Source organism: Leucoraja erinacea, chromosome 13 (genome assembly GCF_028641065.1).
Source record: "Leucoraja erinacea ecotype New England chromosome 13, Leri_hhj_1, whole genome shotgun sequence".
NCBI classification, from domain to species: domain Eukaryota; kingdom Metazoa; phylum Chordata; class Chondrichthyes; order Rajiformes; family Rajidae; genus Leucoraja; species Leucoraja erinaceus.
The window spans coordinates 52,061,861-52,079,010 of NC_073389.1; the positions used below are offsets into that span (position 1 = coordinate 52,061,861).

At 46.3% G+C, this 17,150-nt stretch overlaps 1 protein-coding gene across 1 annotated transcript; it reads right to left on the reverse strand.

Moving 5' to 3' along the window:
* Positions 1–7,325: 7,325 nt before the first annotated feature.
* cyyr1 (cysteine/tyrosine-rich 1) lies at positions 7,326–16,707 on the reverse strand. Its single transcript, XM_055645237.1, has 3 exons — positions 14,707–16,707; positions 11,356–11,513; positions 7,326–8,688 (listed from the first exon to the last, which is right to left on the reverse strand). Exons 1-3 carry the CDS (start codon positions 14,715–14,717, stop codon positions 8,549–8,551), a joined length of 309 nt encoding a protein of 102 aa, XP_055501212.1. The 5' UTR covers positions 14,718–16,707; the 3' UTR covers positions 7,326–8,548.
* Positions 16,708–17,150: the final 443 nt, after the last annotated feature.

A 17,150-nucleotide genomic window follows, 5' to 3' on the forward strand; every position in this document is an offset into this window, starting at 1 on the left:
AGCGAGCGAGCGACGACTGGAGCTAGAGGGGGGGGGGGGGGGAGGGTTGTGTGGCCCAGGCCCCGGCCACCGCCACCGCCACCTAGTGCTGAAGGCCCAGACCGTCCTCCTCGTCCCCCGGCACCGCCCCGGCCCGACCCGTCCAGCCCCGCCCCGACCCGCCGTCTGTCTGTCTGTCTGGCTGAGGAGGAGGAGGAGCGAGCACCCGGCCGCCCTGCAGCGCCACCGTCCTCCCCTTCCGGCCTGGAGGAGGTACTGCAGCTCATCACAACCCGGCCCTGCAGCGCCGCTGTCCTGGAGGAGGTACTACAGCTCATTCCAACCCGGCTCTGCAGCGCCGCTGTCATCCACCGCATGTCTGGAGGAGGTACTGCAGCTCGTAATAACCCGGCGCTGCAGCGCCGCTGTCCTGGAGGAGGTACTGCAGCTCGTAATAACCCGGCCCTGCAGCGCCGCTGTCCTGGAGGAGGTACTGCAGCTCGTAATAACCCGGCCCTGCAGCGCCGCTGTCCTGGAGGAGGTACTGCAGCTCGTAATAACCCGGCGCTGCAGCGCCGCCGTTCTGGAGGAGGTACTGCAGCTCATTGCAGTCAGTATTAAGCAGATATTAATTGAGCTGGGATGACAGCTGCAGCGCCGCCATCCTTCCCTTGCCGGTCTGGAGGAGGTACTGCAGCTCCTTAGTCTGCCTTAATCAGCGCCACGCCGCAGTCTGAAGGATGTACTGCAGCTCGTTACAGTCCGCCTTAATCAGCGCCGCTGTGCCCGGAGGATGTACTGCAGCTCATTCCAGCCTGTCTTAATCCTGGGATGTTGCCTATCCCGCTGAGTTACTCCAATATTTTGTGTCTATCTTCGGAGCTCCAACAGTGTTAAGTATTAAGTATAGGAAGGAACTGCAGATGCTGGTTAAAACCGAAGATAGACTCAAAAAGCCGGAGTAGCTCAGTGGGACAGACAGCATCTGTGGAGAGAAGGAATATCCACATTATCGTCTATATCTCTCGTTTCCCTTTCCCGTGATTCTCGGTCTGAAGATGGGTCTCGACCCAAAACGTCACCCATTCCATCTCTTCATTATGTAAAAGAATATGTGTGTTTTGATTGTGTTTATAATTTGTTTGGTTGTTTTGTTGTTTGTCTTTTGCACAAAAGTCCGCGAGCATTGCCACTTTCATTTCACTGCACATCTCGTATGTGTATGTGACAAATAAACTTGACTTGACGCTGCCTGTCCCGCTGAGTTCCTCCAACCTTTTGTGTCTGTCTACAGTCGGTATCAATGGAGACAGTTGCAGCGCCTCCCCTGCGCGGTGGAGGTACTGCAGCCCATTCCGGTCTGCAACAATGAAGCTGGGATGACAACTACAGCGCCGCCCGACTCGGAGGGAGGTACTGCAGCTCCTGGCGGGTTTGACAACTGCAGCGCTCTCTCTGGATGGCAGGAGGTTCTGCAGCTTCTTACACGCTTCGGTTGGGATGACAGCTGCAGCGCCGCCCCTGGCTGGGAGCAGGTACTGCAGCTCATTCCAGTCTGCCTTGATTAGCGCCACCCCCAGGCTCGGACGAGTTACTGCAGCTCCTGTCCAGCTCTGGATGGAGGCTGGGATGGCAGCTACAGCGCCACTCCCCGGTCCTGGAGGTACTGCGGCTCCTTGGCTGACTGCCAATATTGTTGCATTAAACCTGCACTAGTCGTTCTCCCAGTTTCACTATAGTCCTGGTGAATCTCATTGCAATTCATTTTCACCTAGCCCATAGCTAGGTATGGTATGAGTGCAGGCAGGTGGGACTAAGGGAAAAAAAATTGTTCGGCACGGACTTGTAGGGCCGAGATGGCCTGTTTCCGTGCTGTAATTGTTATATGGTTATATGGTTATATGGTTATATAGCTAACCATTTCCTTTATCACATTACTTTTTTGCATATCTTTCATTCATTTGTTCTACATCTCCCTTTATTACCATCTATATCTCGTTTCGCTGTCCCCTGACTCTCAGTCTGACGAAGGATCCCAACCCAAAAACATCACCTAGTCCTTTTCTCCAGAGATGTTGAGTTACTGACCCGCTGAGTTACTCCAGCTTTTTTGTGTATATCTTTTGTTCAACAAGATTTCTCTAGTTCAGTACTGCATCCCTCTTACAACAAAGTACTCTTGTCTTCCCCCTCCCTCTCCTCATCGAATGACCCTTCACTTTAACATTTACCAGTGGTTCATGGTTTAAAAATTATTCTATGTTCCTGTTCAAAATTACTAATGTGAATAATCTCACATTTTACCTCATCGTAACTCCGACCTTCACTAAAGTTGTTCATGGTATAAATCTGTAGGACCACGTGCTGTTGAACTATAATATGTGCTTGAGCATTATTGAAAGATCAACTGAGGATACTGAGGAAACTAGAGCGAGACCAAGTGCAGGCTTGGCGATCGTTTTGCTGAACACCTCTGCTCAGTCCCCCTTAACCTAAGTGATCTCCCCCTCCCATTCCCACACTGACCTTAGGTTACACAAAAAAGCTGGAGAAACTCAGCGGGTGCAGCAGCATCTATGGAGCGAAGGAAATACTGACCTTTCCCACACTGACCTTTCTGTCCTGGGCCTCCTCCACTGTCAGAGTGAGGCCCAGCGCAAATTGGAGGAACAGCACCTCATATTTAGCTTGGGTAGCTTACACCCCAGCGGTATGAATTTTGATTTCTCTAACTTCAAAGAACCCTTGCATTCCCTCGCTCTCTATTTTCCCACCACCCTAGTTCTCCTACTGGTTAATTTTACTGTTTGTATGTCTCGTTCTCAGCTAACAATGGGCCATCCTACATTTCCTTGATCATTGTCTGCTTTGATCAGTCTTTTTCACACTTTACATTCTCTGTATATTCTTCCATATCTCTAGCTTCCCTCTCCCCTTGACTCTCAGTCTGAAAGAGGGTCTCAACCCATTCCTTTTTTGCAGAGATGCTGCCTGATCTGCTGAGTTGCTCCAGCATTTTTGTGTCTATCTTCAGTGTAAACCAGCATCTGCAGTTCCTTCCTGCACCAACTAGAGTGAGCCTTTGATCATTTAGTCTTTTGACCAAGTATGCAAAGCAATATATTGTACACCAGACTAAGCATTCAGATTTTTTAAAGACAAAAATATGCTTGATCAATTTATTTGCTGGTTTGCGGAAATTGCAGTGGGGAGGTGGAGAAAATGCAGGTTAGATCGATTATTGGAAGATATTTGATATTTAGTATTTAGTTTAGTTTAGTTTAGCGATATAATGTGAAAACAGGTCCTTCGGCCCACCAAGTGCAGAACGATCAGCGATCCCCGCACATTAACACCATCCTACATACACTGCAGAACAGACTCGATGGGCTGAATGGCCTAATTCTACTCCTCTGCCTCATGATCCTATGACTTCCCAGTGCCAGCCCGTTAACTGTGCATGTTGCAATACACTAACAAGGGAAATAATAGAAGGGCTGGCGGTCAATGCTTCTGAGATCAGTCGGCCGGAATGCCGATTACTGGACTGACGTGAGTGATCAGACTCTGTGAGAATCAATGCTTACCCTCGTTGCAGTTACGTGGTCAATCTGCTACAACAGTGAAGAGCACTTTTCCGAGTCACTGGACTGGAACAGTCACAAAATGATTTTGGATTGTGCAGTAGAGGAAGATACCCACAAAAACAACCATACACACTGCAAATACCAATGCAATTATATAACAGCAGCAGGCAACATCTTGCCCTCTTAATGCAATAATCTCACTGCACCTTCGGGGGCATGTGACAAATACAATTCACTTTGACTTTGATAAAAAATTGACTTTGACTTTGTATAATTGATCATCAAGTGGTGATCAATTATCATCGAGCATAATAATGCCAGCTTTGAAAGCTTACTCAAAGAATAGTGAAAACTAGTATAAAAAATTATAGGTTTAAGGTAAGGGGGGAAAGATTTACTAAGACAATAGACAATAGGTGCAGGAGTAGGCCATTCGGCTCTTCGAGCCAGCACCGGCATTCAATGTGATCATGGCTGATCATCCACAATCAGTACCCCGTTCCTGCCTTCTCCCCATATCCCAGGACTCAGTTATTTTTAAGAGCCCTATCTAACTCCCTCTTGAAAGCATCCAGAGAATCCGCCTCCACCGCCCTCTGAGGCAGAGAATTAGGAACCTGAGGGGTAACTTTTTCACACAAAGGGTGGTAGGTGTATGGAATGTGCTGCCAGACAAGTTAGTTGAGGCAGGGACTATCGCAACATTTAAGAAACATTTAGACAGGTACATGGATAGAAACATAGAAACATAGAAAATAGGTGTATGTTTAGAGGGATATGGATCAAATGCAGGCAGGTGAGACTAGTGTAGATGGGTCATGGTGGCCGGTGTGGGCAAGTTGGGCCGAAGGGTCTGTTTCCATGCTGCATGACTCTATGACAAGGTACCCCCCATGGCATGGGCGTAAATCGCTTTTAAAACATGGGGGGGGGGGGGATCTGGTAATTGATCTGGTAATCTGGACTTCCGCCCAGTGGCACTCACCCCTGTCATTGCAAAGTGGTTTGGGCGGCTGACCTTGGCTCACCTCAAAGCCAGCTTCTCCCCCCCCCACACTGGACCCCCATCAGTTTGCCTACTGGACCAACAGGTCTACAGAGGACGCCATATGGGCGGCCCTACACTCTGCCCTGACCCACCTGGACAGCAATAACACCTACATCAGGTTGCTGTTCATTGATTTCAGCTCCGCCTTTAACACTGTCATCCCCGCTAGCTTGATCACCAAACTCAGCGGCCTTGGCATCTCCACCTCCCTCTGCAATTGGACACTGGATTTCCTCACCAACAGACCACAGTCTGTTAGGGTCAACAACCTCACCTCCTCCACTATAACACTGAACACCGGCGTGCCACAGGGCTGTGTGCTCAGCCCTCTCCTCTACTCCCTCTTCACCCATGACTGCATCCCTAAGAATGGCTCCAACACCATCATTAAGTTTGCCGACTACACCACGGTGGTGGGACTGATCAGTGACAACGACGAGTCAGCCTACAGGGATGAGATCCAGCACCTGACAACCTGGTGTGCCAACAATAACCTCGTCCTCAACTCCAAGAAGACGAAGGAAATTACTGTTGACTTCAGGAAGACCAGAGGGGGCAGACATACCCCCATCCATATAAACGGGACTGAGGTGGAGCGCGTCTCCAACTACAAATTTCTCGGGGTACACATCTGGGAGGATCTGTCCTGGTCCCTCAACACCTCCAAGCTGATCAAAAAGGCGCAGCAGCGCCTTTACTTCCTGAGGAGGCTCAAGAAAGCTCATCTGTCGCCCCAGATCCTGACCAACTTTTACCGCTGTACCATCGAAAGCATCCTGACCACCTGCTTCACGGTATGGTACAGCAGTTGCACCGTAGCGGACAGGAAGGCACTACAACGGGTGGTGAAAACCGCTCAGTATATCATCGGTGCCCCGCTCCCTGCCATGGATGCCCTCCACCGAAAACGGTGTCTGAGACGGGCCGGGAAGATCATCAAAGACCCCTCCCACCCCAACCATGGACTGTTTGCCCTCCTCCCATCAGGGAAGCGGTACAGGAGCCTCAGGTCTCGTACTAGTAGGATGAGGAACAGCTTCTATAACAACACTATCACATTGCTGAACTCGGAGTCCCGCCGATAGATTTCTCCAGTCTCTCCGTCCACATTGTTCGATTATTGTTTGATTATATTGTATTGCTTATTCTGTATTTTTATTTCTATATTGCACTATTACTACGGACTGACGCTAAACTGCATTTTGTTGTACCCATACTTGTATCTGTGCAATGACAATAAAGTTGAATTGAATTGAATTGAATTGAATTGAATTGAAAAAAATTGAATTGAATTGAACCTTTAGCTGAAAGAATCCGAACGCACCCGGATATTTACGGTTATAATACAAAATATTCAAATAACATAATATCTTTATATGCAGACGATGTACTACTGTACATCACAAAACCCCAAATTAGTATACCAAACATACTAATTCTAATTGAGGACTTTGGATCTTTCTCAGGATACAGAATAAACTGGAACAAAAGCGAAATTATGTCGATAAAACCGAAAGACTCAACACATCTCTTAAAATTCCCCTTTAAAATAGCCACAGAAAAATTTAAATATTTGGGAATTGAAATTACTAGAAACTATCATGCTATGTTTAATGCCAATTATAGTCTGTGTGGGGTGGGGGTGGGGGTGGGGGTGGCGTGGGAGGGAGGGGGCAACTTTTAAATCTCTCCCTGCACTGGAGACCTGACCTTTTCTTGTCGGGTCTCCATTGTCGTTGGGGCTGCAACGAGGAGCGGCCTCCAACAGGAGAAGACCGGGGACTCTGGTGCCGACTACTCACCTCACCGTCGCGGAGCTGGCCGAGCCCAGAGCGGGTGGAGCGGTGGTGGAGCACTGCTGCTGCTGCTGCGGGTCTGCGGACGGCGGCACCGGGAGCCCGCGGTCCCTGGAGGGAGACCGCTTTTCAGGGCTCCTGCAACGGCGACTTCTCCCGCCCAAGTTGCGGGGTCGAAGAGCTCCTGGAGCGGGGCCTGACATCACTGCCCCGCGCGGCTTGGAATGGCCGCGGGACTCTGCGAGCGCACGCCAGGGGCTCTAACATCAAGACCCGGTGTGCGACCTCGCACCACCCGGCGTGGCTTTAATGGCCGCGGGACAATCGCCATCGCCAGCCGGGGGCTTTGACTTTGACTCTGTCATCGGGGGGGGGGGGGAGAGGGCCGGGAGTGCAGTGGAGAGATACGTTTTTTTTGGCCTTCCATCACAGCAATGTGATGGATGTTTATGTAAAATGTAAATCATGTTGTGTCTTGGGTCTATTTGTTGTAATGTATGGCTGCAGAAACGGCATTTCGTTTGGACCTCAAGGGGTCCAAATGATAATTAAATTGACTCTTGACTCTCTTGACTAGTCCCTTACTTAAGAAACTAAATAGTCTAATCAAATTCTGGAAAACGCTCCCGATGTCTTTAATAGGTCGAATAAATGCTATAAAAATGATCTTTCTACCACAAATCCTATATCTATTTCAATCAATACCTATATATCTTCCAAAAAAGTTTTTCAAAAAACTGGACTCAGACATTACAAATTTTACATGGGACTATAAATCCCACAGAATACAAAGAACACACCTTAGTAAACCCAAAGAGCTGGGTGGTCTAGCGCTCCCTAACTTTATGTACTATAATTGGGCAGTACATATTAAAAAATATGATTCACCTGCTGGACAATTCTGTCCAGCAGGTGGACTGGATTGTAATGGAGAGAGAGGACTGCTCTCCGTGTAATATAGGAGCGACTCTCCTTTCACCAATGAATCTGAATAACAAAAATTACAATAGAAATCCAATTATACATAGCGCAATTAGAACTTGGAAACAAATAAAACAGAATCTAAAATTAAGAAATCTATCTCTTTTAATGCCAATAGTCAATAATCCGTTGTTTAAACCTTCTACTATAGATAAATCATTTACACAATGGGAAAGAATAGGAATCAAAACGCTCGGAGACTTGTATGAATTCGGAAAATTATTCTCATTTCAACAATTACAACTGAACTATAATTTGAGAAATAATCAATATTTTAAATATCTTCAATTGTGTGACTATGTGAAAAAATACACGAAAGACTATCATAACATGCCTCCAGACTTACTGGGCGAAGCAATGAAGTCAAAGGCTGAATCAGCAAATCTAATATCATACTTATACAACACTATTTTAAATATAGAAATACCTACAACTGATGGTATTAGAAGAGACTGGGAACAAGAACTAGCTATAAAAATTTCAAAAGAGAGCTGGGATAAACACTTACTATATGTTGGAGGCGGTGCAGGTGAACCTCTGCCTCACCTGGAAAGACTGCTTGGGTCCTTGGATGGAGTCGAGGGGGGAGGTAAAGCGACAATTGTAGCATTCCCTGCGGTTGCAAGGGAAAGTACCCGGGGAGGGGGTGGTTTGGGTGGGAAGGAACCTCTCTCACAGGAAAGGAGTGCAGTTTAGTTTATTGTCACCTGTACCGAGGTACGGTGAAAAGCTTCAGTCGGCAGAAAGACAACACATGATTACAATCAAGCCATTCACAGTGTATAGATACATGATAAGGGAATAACGTTTGGAGCAAGGTAAAGCCATCAAAGTCCATGTTTAAGAAGATCATAGTTAGGGTAAGAAATGTTACTGTGGGAGTAGGGATTTTAGAGTGTGGAGCGATTGTAATATGTGATTGTAGATCTACTGCTGTGGCCCGCATGCAAATGGCTGCCTGGGTTGGTGGCCATCTTGGATGTTGCTTAAAGAATCGAGGATGTCATTAGCGTTCGGCCGCGGAGCTGGAATAAGTTAGGGGGATGACGGTACGTTCCTTCTAGCAGCCCGAGGAAACCCCGTTCATTACGGAGCGATGTCCTTCCCCAATCAGCATCCGGTTTCCAGCGTTCAATAACATCGGGGCGTTGGGGAGTTTATTTACTTGAGCAGCCTGGGTAAGGTGGGGGTGGCGTAGACTCTGGAGCAGCTGGAGACGTGAGACTATATGGTGGGGGTGGATCGCCAGCATCATCCATCTCTTGGTTGTGACTGTAGGGGGGAGGAGAAGGTGAGGCTGCAAAGAAACATAAAGAGCAATAAAAAGATATGAACCGAATTGGCAGCAATCCATATCCCCAAAAGAGTTTCCAGCTATATTAGAAAAAAGTCTGCTGCCTAGTACACACACACACAAATATAAAAACTTGTTTAATAAATACTGAAGAATGTCTACTCTCAAGGATAGATATAAAAACTATTTTAATAAACACAGCGGCGCAGCGGTAGAGTTTTTGCCTCACAGCGCCAGGGACCGGGATCCGATCCTGACTACGGGTGCTGTCCGTACGGAGTTTGTACATTCTCCCCGTGACCGCGTGGGTTTTCTCCAGGTGCTCCAGTTTCCTTCCAAACTCCAAAGACATACTCTGTTAATTGGCTGGGTATGAATGCAAATTGTCCCTATTGAACCTAGGCTAATGATTATGGGCGGGGATCGCCAGTCGGCACGGGCCCAGTGGCCCGAAGGCCTGTTTCTGCACCGTATCTCTAAACTAAACTAAATTTAGGTAACGTAAACAATCTTCCCAATGGACATCCATTGAATATCTTTACTTCCATTTAAAAAAATGTCCCTAGTGTGTGTAAGGTAGAGTGCTAGTGTACAGGTGATCGCTGATTGGTGCAGACCCACTGTATCTCTAATATAGTTCAGTTTAAACTGGCTGATTTAATTCTGCTGACTTGGCATTCTCACATCACCATTTTTGGACCCTGCTTATTTTTCGCACAATACCCCGCCTACAAATGGGCGGCACGGTGGCGCAGCGGTAGAGATGCTGCCTCACGGCGCCACGGACCCGGGTTCGATCCTGACTACGGGTGCTGTCATAGAAACATAGAAGCATAGAAAATAGGTGCAGGTGTAGGCCATTCGGCCCTTCGAGCCTGCATCGCCATTCAATATGATCATGGCTGATCAACCAACTCAGTATCCTGTACCTGCCTTCTCTCCATACCCCCTGATCCCTTTAGCCACAAGGGCCACATCTAACTCCCTCTTAAATATAGCCAATGAACTGGCCTCAACTTCCTTCTGTGGCAGAGAATTCCACAGATTCACCTCTCTGTGACAAATGTTTTTCTCTGTCCCAAAGGATTACCCCTTCATCCTTAAACTGTGACCCCTTGTTCTGGACTTCCCCAACATCGGGAACAATCTTCCTGCATCTAGCCTGTCCAACCCCTTAAGAATTTTGTAAGTTTCTATAAGATCCCCCCTCAATCTTCTAAATTCTAGAGAGTATAAGCCAAGTCTATCCAGTCTTTCTTCATATGAAAGTCCTGACATCCCAGGAATCAGTCTGGTGAACCTTCTCTGTACTCACTCTATGGCAACAATGTCTGTCCTCAGACTTTACTGGACTTTATCTTGTACCAAACGCTGTTCCCATGACACTGTATCTGTACACGGTGGACAGCTTAATTGTAATCATGTATAGTCTTTCCACTGACTGGATAGCACGCCACAACAAAGCTTTTCCCTGTACCTCGGTACACGTGACAATAAACTAAACTAACTGAACAATCATAATCAATAGAATTGAAACACAGTGGCAAAACTGGTAGAGATGCTGCCCCACAACACCAGAGATCTGGGTTCGATCCTGACCTCGGATGCTGTCTGTGTGGCGTTTGCAGCAGGTTCTCCCTGTGACAATGTTCTATGCTTTATTTTAACATGTTCTATGTTGTATGTCTATGTTCTATTTTCTATGTTTATAAATTCATATGCCATAGGAGTGGATTTAGGCCAATCGACACATTCAAGTCTTCTCAGCCATTCAATCGTGGCTGATCTATCTCCCCCTCTATATGTTCTATGTTCCACGCTCTGTTCTATGTTATACTTTGCATGTAAAACATTTTCACTGTACCTCGGTGCACGTGACAGGAAACAAAACTGAAACTGAACTGAACTGATGTTGTATGTTCTATGTTCCATGTTCTAAGTTCTAAGTTCCATGTTCAATGTTCTATTTTGTGTTCTATATGGTATCTCTATGTTCTACATTCTATGCTCTATGTTATACTTCCTATGTTGTATGTTGTATGGTGTATGATCCATGTTCCATGTTCCATGCGTTATGTTCTATATACAATATAGAGTCAAAGAGCCATAGAATGATACAATGTGGAAACAGGCCCTTCGGCCCAACTTGCCCGCACCAGCCAACATGTCCCAGCTGCACTAGTCCCGTCCCACCTGCCTGCGTTTGGTCCATATCGCTCCAAACGTGTCCTTTCCAAGTACGATCTATGTTCTGTTTACTGTCCTGTGCCCCGTGCTCCATGTTTTATGCTCTATGTTCCATGCTATGACCTATATTCTATATCCCATGATTTTTGCACTATTTCCAAAATGATAACAGAGAAACAGATTGAAAGGAAGACACAGAATGCTGGAGTAACTCAGCGGGTCAGGCAGCATTTCTGGAGAGACGGAATGGGTGACGTTATCGGGTCGAGACCCTTCTTCAGACACAAAACCGACACCCATCCCTTCTCTCCAGAGATGCTGCCTGTCCCGCTGAGTTACTCCAGCGTTTTGTGTCTATCTCCGGTTTAAATCATCATCTGCAGTTCCTTCCGACACAACAGATAGAAAGATGGTAATTTGAGAAAGAGCTAGGCAGATGAAAACACCTTCACTTGATAGGAGTTTCTTCAAGTAGATGCTTACCATTGAATCGCGTGACGGTATTGAGCTGAGGTCCCTGCATGACGCCCACACGCGTGTTCCAGTAGTCATTCAGATACATGCCGAAGCAAATGGCAATGCCTGCGATGACTCCCAGGAGAATGATGATCCCAAATATCGCCGCTGCTATTACTGTCCCTCTGTGCAAGAAATAAGAATAGTTTTAAAAAATAGAAACATGGAAAATAGATGCAGGAGTTGGCCATTTGGCCCTTTGAGCCAGCACCACCATTCAATAGACAATAGACAATAGGTGCAGGAGTAGGCCATTCGGCCCTTCGAGCCAGCACCGCCATTCAATGTGATCATGGCTGAACATCCCCACTCAGTACCCTATTCCTGCCTTCTCCCCATATCCCCTGACTCCGCTATCTTTAAGAGCCCTATCTAGCTCTCTCTTGAAAGTATCCAGAGAACTGGCCTCCACCACCCTCTGAGGCAGAGAATTCTGTGAGAAAAAGTGTTTCCTCGTTTCTGTTCTAAAAGGCCTACCCCATAGTCTTGAACTGTGGCTCTGTTCTGGACTCCCCCAACATCTGGAACATGTTTCCTGCCTGTAGCGTTTCCAAACCCTTAATAATCTTATATGTTTCAATAAGATTCTCTCTCATCCTTTAAAATTCCAGAGAATACAAGCCCAGCCGCTCCATTCTCTCTGCATATGACAGTCCCGCCATCCCGGGAATTAACCTTGTAAACCTACGCTGCACTCCCTTCAATATGATCATAGCTGATCATCTAAAATCAGTACCTCGTTCCTGCTTTCTCCCCATTTCCCTAGATTCCTTTAGCCCCAAGAGCTATATCTAACTCTCTCTTGAAAACATCCAGTGAACTGGCCTCCACTGCCTTCTGTGGCAGAGAATTCTATGGGTTCACAACTCTCTGGCTGAAAAAGTTTTTCCTCATTTCTGTCCTAAATTGCCTACCCCTTATTCTTAAACTGTGACCCCCTGGTTCTGGACTCCCCCAAACATGGGGAACATTGTTCCTGCATCTAGCCTGTCTAATCCCTTAAGAATTGTATATGTTTCTATAAGATCCTCTATCATCCTTCTAAATTCCAGTGAATTGTCACAGGATGGAGATGCTATTGTCAATGATTAGGCATTTCCAAATATAAAAGTGGCAACCTTAATAAAAACTGTTGAAGTTTGGAGTCTGGGGAAGGGTCCGCACCTGTAACATTATCTGCCCAAAGAGAGACACAAAAAAACTGAAGTAACTCAGCGGGTCATAAGTTCATGTTCATAAGTGATAGAAGCAGAATTAGGCCATTCAGCCCATCAAGTCTACTCTGCCATTCAATCATGGCTGATCAATCATTCCCACTCAACCTCATTCTCCTGCCCTCTCCCCCTAACCCCTGACATCAGTTCTAATCAAGAATCTATCTATCTCTGTCGTAAAAATATCAGCATCACTGGAGAAAAGGGAATTGGTGATGTTTCAGGTCGAGACCATTCTTCAGACATACATTCAGAAGAAGTGTCTTGACCCGAAACATCACGTGTTTATTTTCTTCAGAGATGCTGCCGGACCCGTTGAGTTACTCCAGCACTCTGTGTCTTTCCTGGAGCGGGGCCTTACATCACCGCCCCGCGCGGCTTGGAATGGCCGCGGGACTGTGCGAGCGCACGCCGGGGGCTTTAACATCAAGAACCCGGTGTGCGACCTTGCATCACCCGGCGTGGCTTTAATGGCCGCGGGACAATCGCCATCGCCAGCCGGGGGCTTTGACTTTGACTCCGACATCGGGGGGGGGGGAGAGTGCAGTGGAGAGATAAGTTTTTTTGGCCTTCCATCACAGCGATGTGATGGATGTTTATGTAAATTATGTTGTGTCTTGGGTCTATTTGTTTGTAATGTATGGCTGCAGAAACGGCATTTCGTTTGGACCTCAAGGGGTCCAAATGACAATTAAATTGAATCTTAAATCTTGAATCTTGAATCTCTGTAATAGCTTTGGCAGAGTAGACAACAAAATGTCTTTCCCACCCTCTGGTGGCTAAACTGTGGAATTGCAATTACAGATCAGTCAAGAAGTCGCCTTCGGTTTTCCAGCATCTGCAGTTCCTTCTTAAACTAATATTGCATTTGTCTACTCTTTGTCTACTCCACTGCGAAATCTCCTCAAGGTATGCCTACTTTGAAGAAGTTCTCCTCCCCCTCCGAAGCTCCTTTCTTCTCCACCCCCACCCTACATCAGTCTGAAGAAGGGCTTCGGGCCGAAACGTTGCCTATTTCCTTCGCTCCATAGATGCTGCCGCACCCACTGAGTTTCTCCCGCACTTTTGTCGACAGTCAAAAATAATTAAACGGAATAGAACTGCAGATGCTGGTTTATACCAAAGTTAGACACAAAAATGCTGGTGCCAAGAGTGTTTGTTCAATTGTCCTATGTACCGAAATTGAACATTGTAATTCTTACTTGCAGCAGCACAATGGGGTTGTAAATGCAATACTCAATAAATAAGATCATAAATAAACAAGAAAAGGGTCAATAAACAAACGAACAAATAAATAAATAAACAATATTAGTGCAAAACAAAACATAATAGATAGACAATAGTATGGTCTCCATTTATTGACTATTTGAAGGGGTAAAATGGTTCAGCACGAGAAACTGAAGCTCGAACTCAGGATTAGATGAAAAGTTATACTTAATAATTTTCGAACCTATCTCTAATATTGTATTATTAGTAAATTATTCAATTCTTCTTTATTATGCCTTTGTTTCTCTCTTTTTTAATTCTCTATCTATGAAAATAAAATAGCAGTCATTAAATAACTGATAATATTAGTAATGTATGACTGATATACATGAAATGTTCTTACTATGTACTTGCTTCTAATAAAAATATTATTTAAAAAAAATACAATAGGTGCAGGAGTAGGCCATTCAGCCCTTCGAGCCAGCACCACCATTCAATGTGTTCATGGCTGATCATCCACAATCAGTACCCCGTTCCTGCCTTCTCCACATATCCCCTGACTCCGCTATCTTTAAGAGCCCAATCTAGCTCTCTCTTGAAAGTATCCAGAGAACCTGCCTCCACCGCCCTCTGAGGCAGAGAATTTCACAGACTCACAACTCTCTGTGTGAAAAAGTGTTGCCTCATCTCCGTTCTAAATGGCTCACCCCTTATTCTTAAACTGTGGCCCCTGGTTCTGGACTCCCCATACACTAGTGTTCCCACACTAAACTAAAAGCATCCCAGGTAAAAAGTAATACTATTTGTACATGTACAGGTCAAAGTTGGCTTTCAGCCAGGAACAGTGTCCTGAAATGTTCTTGTTCAAGAATGCCGCAGTCAATTAGTTAACACTCACCGCCGTTCCATTCCAATGACAGAGGAATGACAAATGCATTATCGACTTTGAAGACAGCCTCTCCAAAAATCCTTGCGCGGCCTTATCTTGGTGCAAAAATCTCCAGGATCGGACATCAACACAGTCGAGAATTATTCCCTACTCCGGCTTGTAATTGAACAAACGGGCAGCGGACAGGACAGGTAGAGGAGGGAACACACACACACACACACACAGTACACACACAGTATTGTTCTGTAATAAGTGCAGCAAGCGTGTGGACATTAAAACAGGTAGCGACCAGCAATAGCCATTGTCCCAATTATATCTCCCATCGGAGTGTGAGGTGCGGAGGACTTTTCAAACATTTCCCCATATTGAGTAAACTTCCTTATGGGATGGACAATGGATTAAAGATCGCTTTTCATTAGCAGCAGGAGGGGGAAATTAACTATTCATCGCATGGGGCTTCCCGTGAGTGTGAGCTTAATTTACTGTGGGTGCCAATTAAGTGCTTTGTCCGCTGTTTCCGCAGCAACAGATAACAAACCTTCTTGAGGCCATAAAATACATACCTTCTGGTGTCATGGTGTCAGGGCGTAGAACAGAGGAGGGGTCGGCTTGCGGCTTGACAGGAGCTTGGTGTTTTTGAAGGAGTGCCAGGACTAGAGGGTGTGAGCTATAGGGAGAGGTTGAGCAGGCTGGGATTCTATTCCTTGGAGCGCAGGAGGATGAGGGTGTGATCTTATAGAGGTGTATAAAAATCATGAGAGGAATAGATCGGGTAGATGCACAGAGTCTCTTGCCCAGAGTGGGTGAATCGAGAACCAGAGGGCACAGGTTTTCAGGTGAGGGTGGGGAAAGATTTAATAGGAATCTGAGGGGTAGTTTTTTCACACAGATGGTGGTGGGTGTATGGAACGAGCTGCTTGAGGAGGTAGTTGAGGCAGGTATTATCCTAACGTTTAAGAAACATTTAGACAGGTACATGGATAGGATAGGTTTAGAGGGATATGGACCAAACACAGGCAGGTGGGACTAGTGTAGATGGGGCATATTGGCCGGTGTGGGCAAGTCGGGCCAAAGGGCCTGTTTCCACGCTGTATCACTCTATGATTCGATGAGAACCTGAATCATTAGTACAGTGGATCCTCCCATAATTTTGGTACCATTTTCACTTTACTTCACACATACGTCCAAAATACTTTGCCACAGACGGCTGCGGAGGCCAAGTCAATGGATATTGTCAGATTCTTGATTAGCACGGGTGTCAGGGGTTGTGGGGAGAAGGCAGGAGGATGGGGTTGAGAGGGAGAGATAGATCAGCCATGATCGAATGGCGGAGTAGACGTGATAGGCTGAATGGCCTAATTCTGCTCCTTCTTACATAGAAACATAGAAACTAGGTGCAGGAGGAGGCCATTCGGCCCTTCGAGCCAGCACCGCCATTCATTGTGACCATGGCTGATCTGTCGTGCCTTCTTTCGTGTCCATCTACCATGTTTCAAATGTTGACCTCGCTGTCATCGTCCGTCCTGAAGCTTCCGGCGACAATCAGTGGGAGCCATCACTTGTTGCAGTAGACGATGGTGGTGGCAGAATTAGCTCAGGATACTTCCAGTTCCCAGCCCTGCGACATCGACACTTCTGCTATGGGGCCGTTCTGCTCCGAGAACTAATGAACTCATTTTCAGATTACATTTAGGCATTTCGTTTTGCTTCCACTATGCGGTTTTTAGTTTTTAGAGATACAATAGACAATAGACAATAGACAACAGGTGCAGGAGTGGGCCATTCGGCCCTTTGAGCCAGCACCGCCATTCAATGTGATCATGGCTGATCATCCCCAATCAGTACCCCATTCCTGCCTTCTCCCCATATCCCCTGACTCTGCTATCTTTAAGAGCCCTATCTAGCTCTCTCTTGAAAGCATCCAAAGAACCTGCCTCCACCGCCATCTGAGGCAGAGAATTCCACAGACTCACAACTCTCTGTGAGAAAAAGTGTTTCCTCGTCTTCATTCTAAATGGCTTGCTCCTTATTCTTAAATTGTGTGGCCCCTGGTTCTGGACTCCCCCAACATTGGGAACATGTTTCCTGCCTCTAGCGCAGTGGTTCCCAACGTGGGGCGTACGCCCCACAGGGGGGCAATTTGATTTTTAAGGGGGGCAATTGAGCGCGACTGAGGAGGTTTCGTTTTTTATTTTTTTGGATTTTCCATCAGGTAAACATATGTAGTTTATGTTTTAGATGTTATTTTGAGTAAATCATTTTTTTGGGGTAAAAAAGGTCTTTATTGTGTAGTTATTACATAATCACCGCGCCATCGCCTTCAGCTGAAACGGAGTTCACTTTTTAAATGATAAGAATTATATATCACCACATGGGGGGGGGGGGGCATCAGGATTTTAGAGGTGATTAGGTGGGGCATGGCCAACAAAAGGTTGGGAATCACTGCTCTAGCG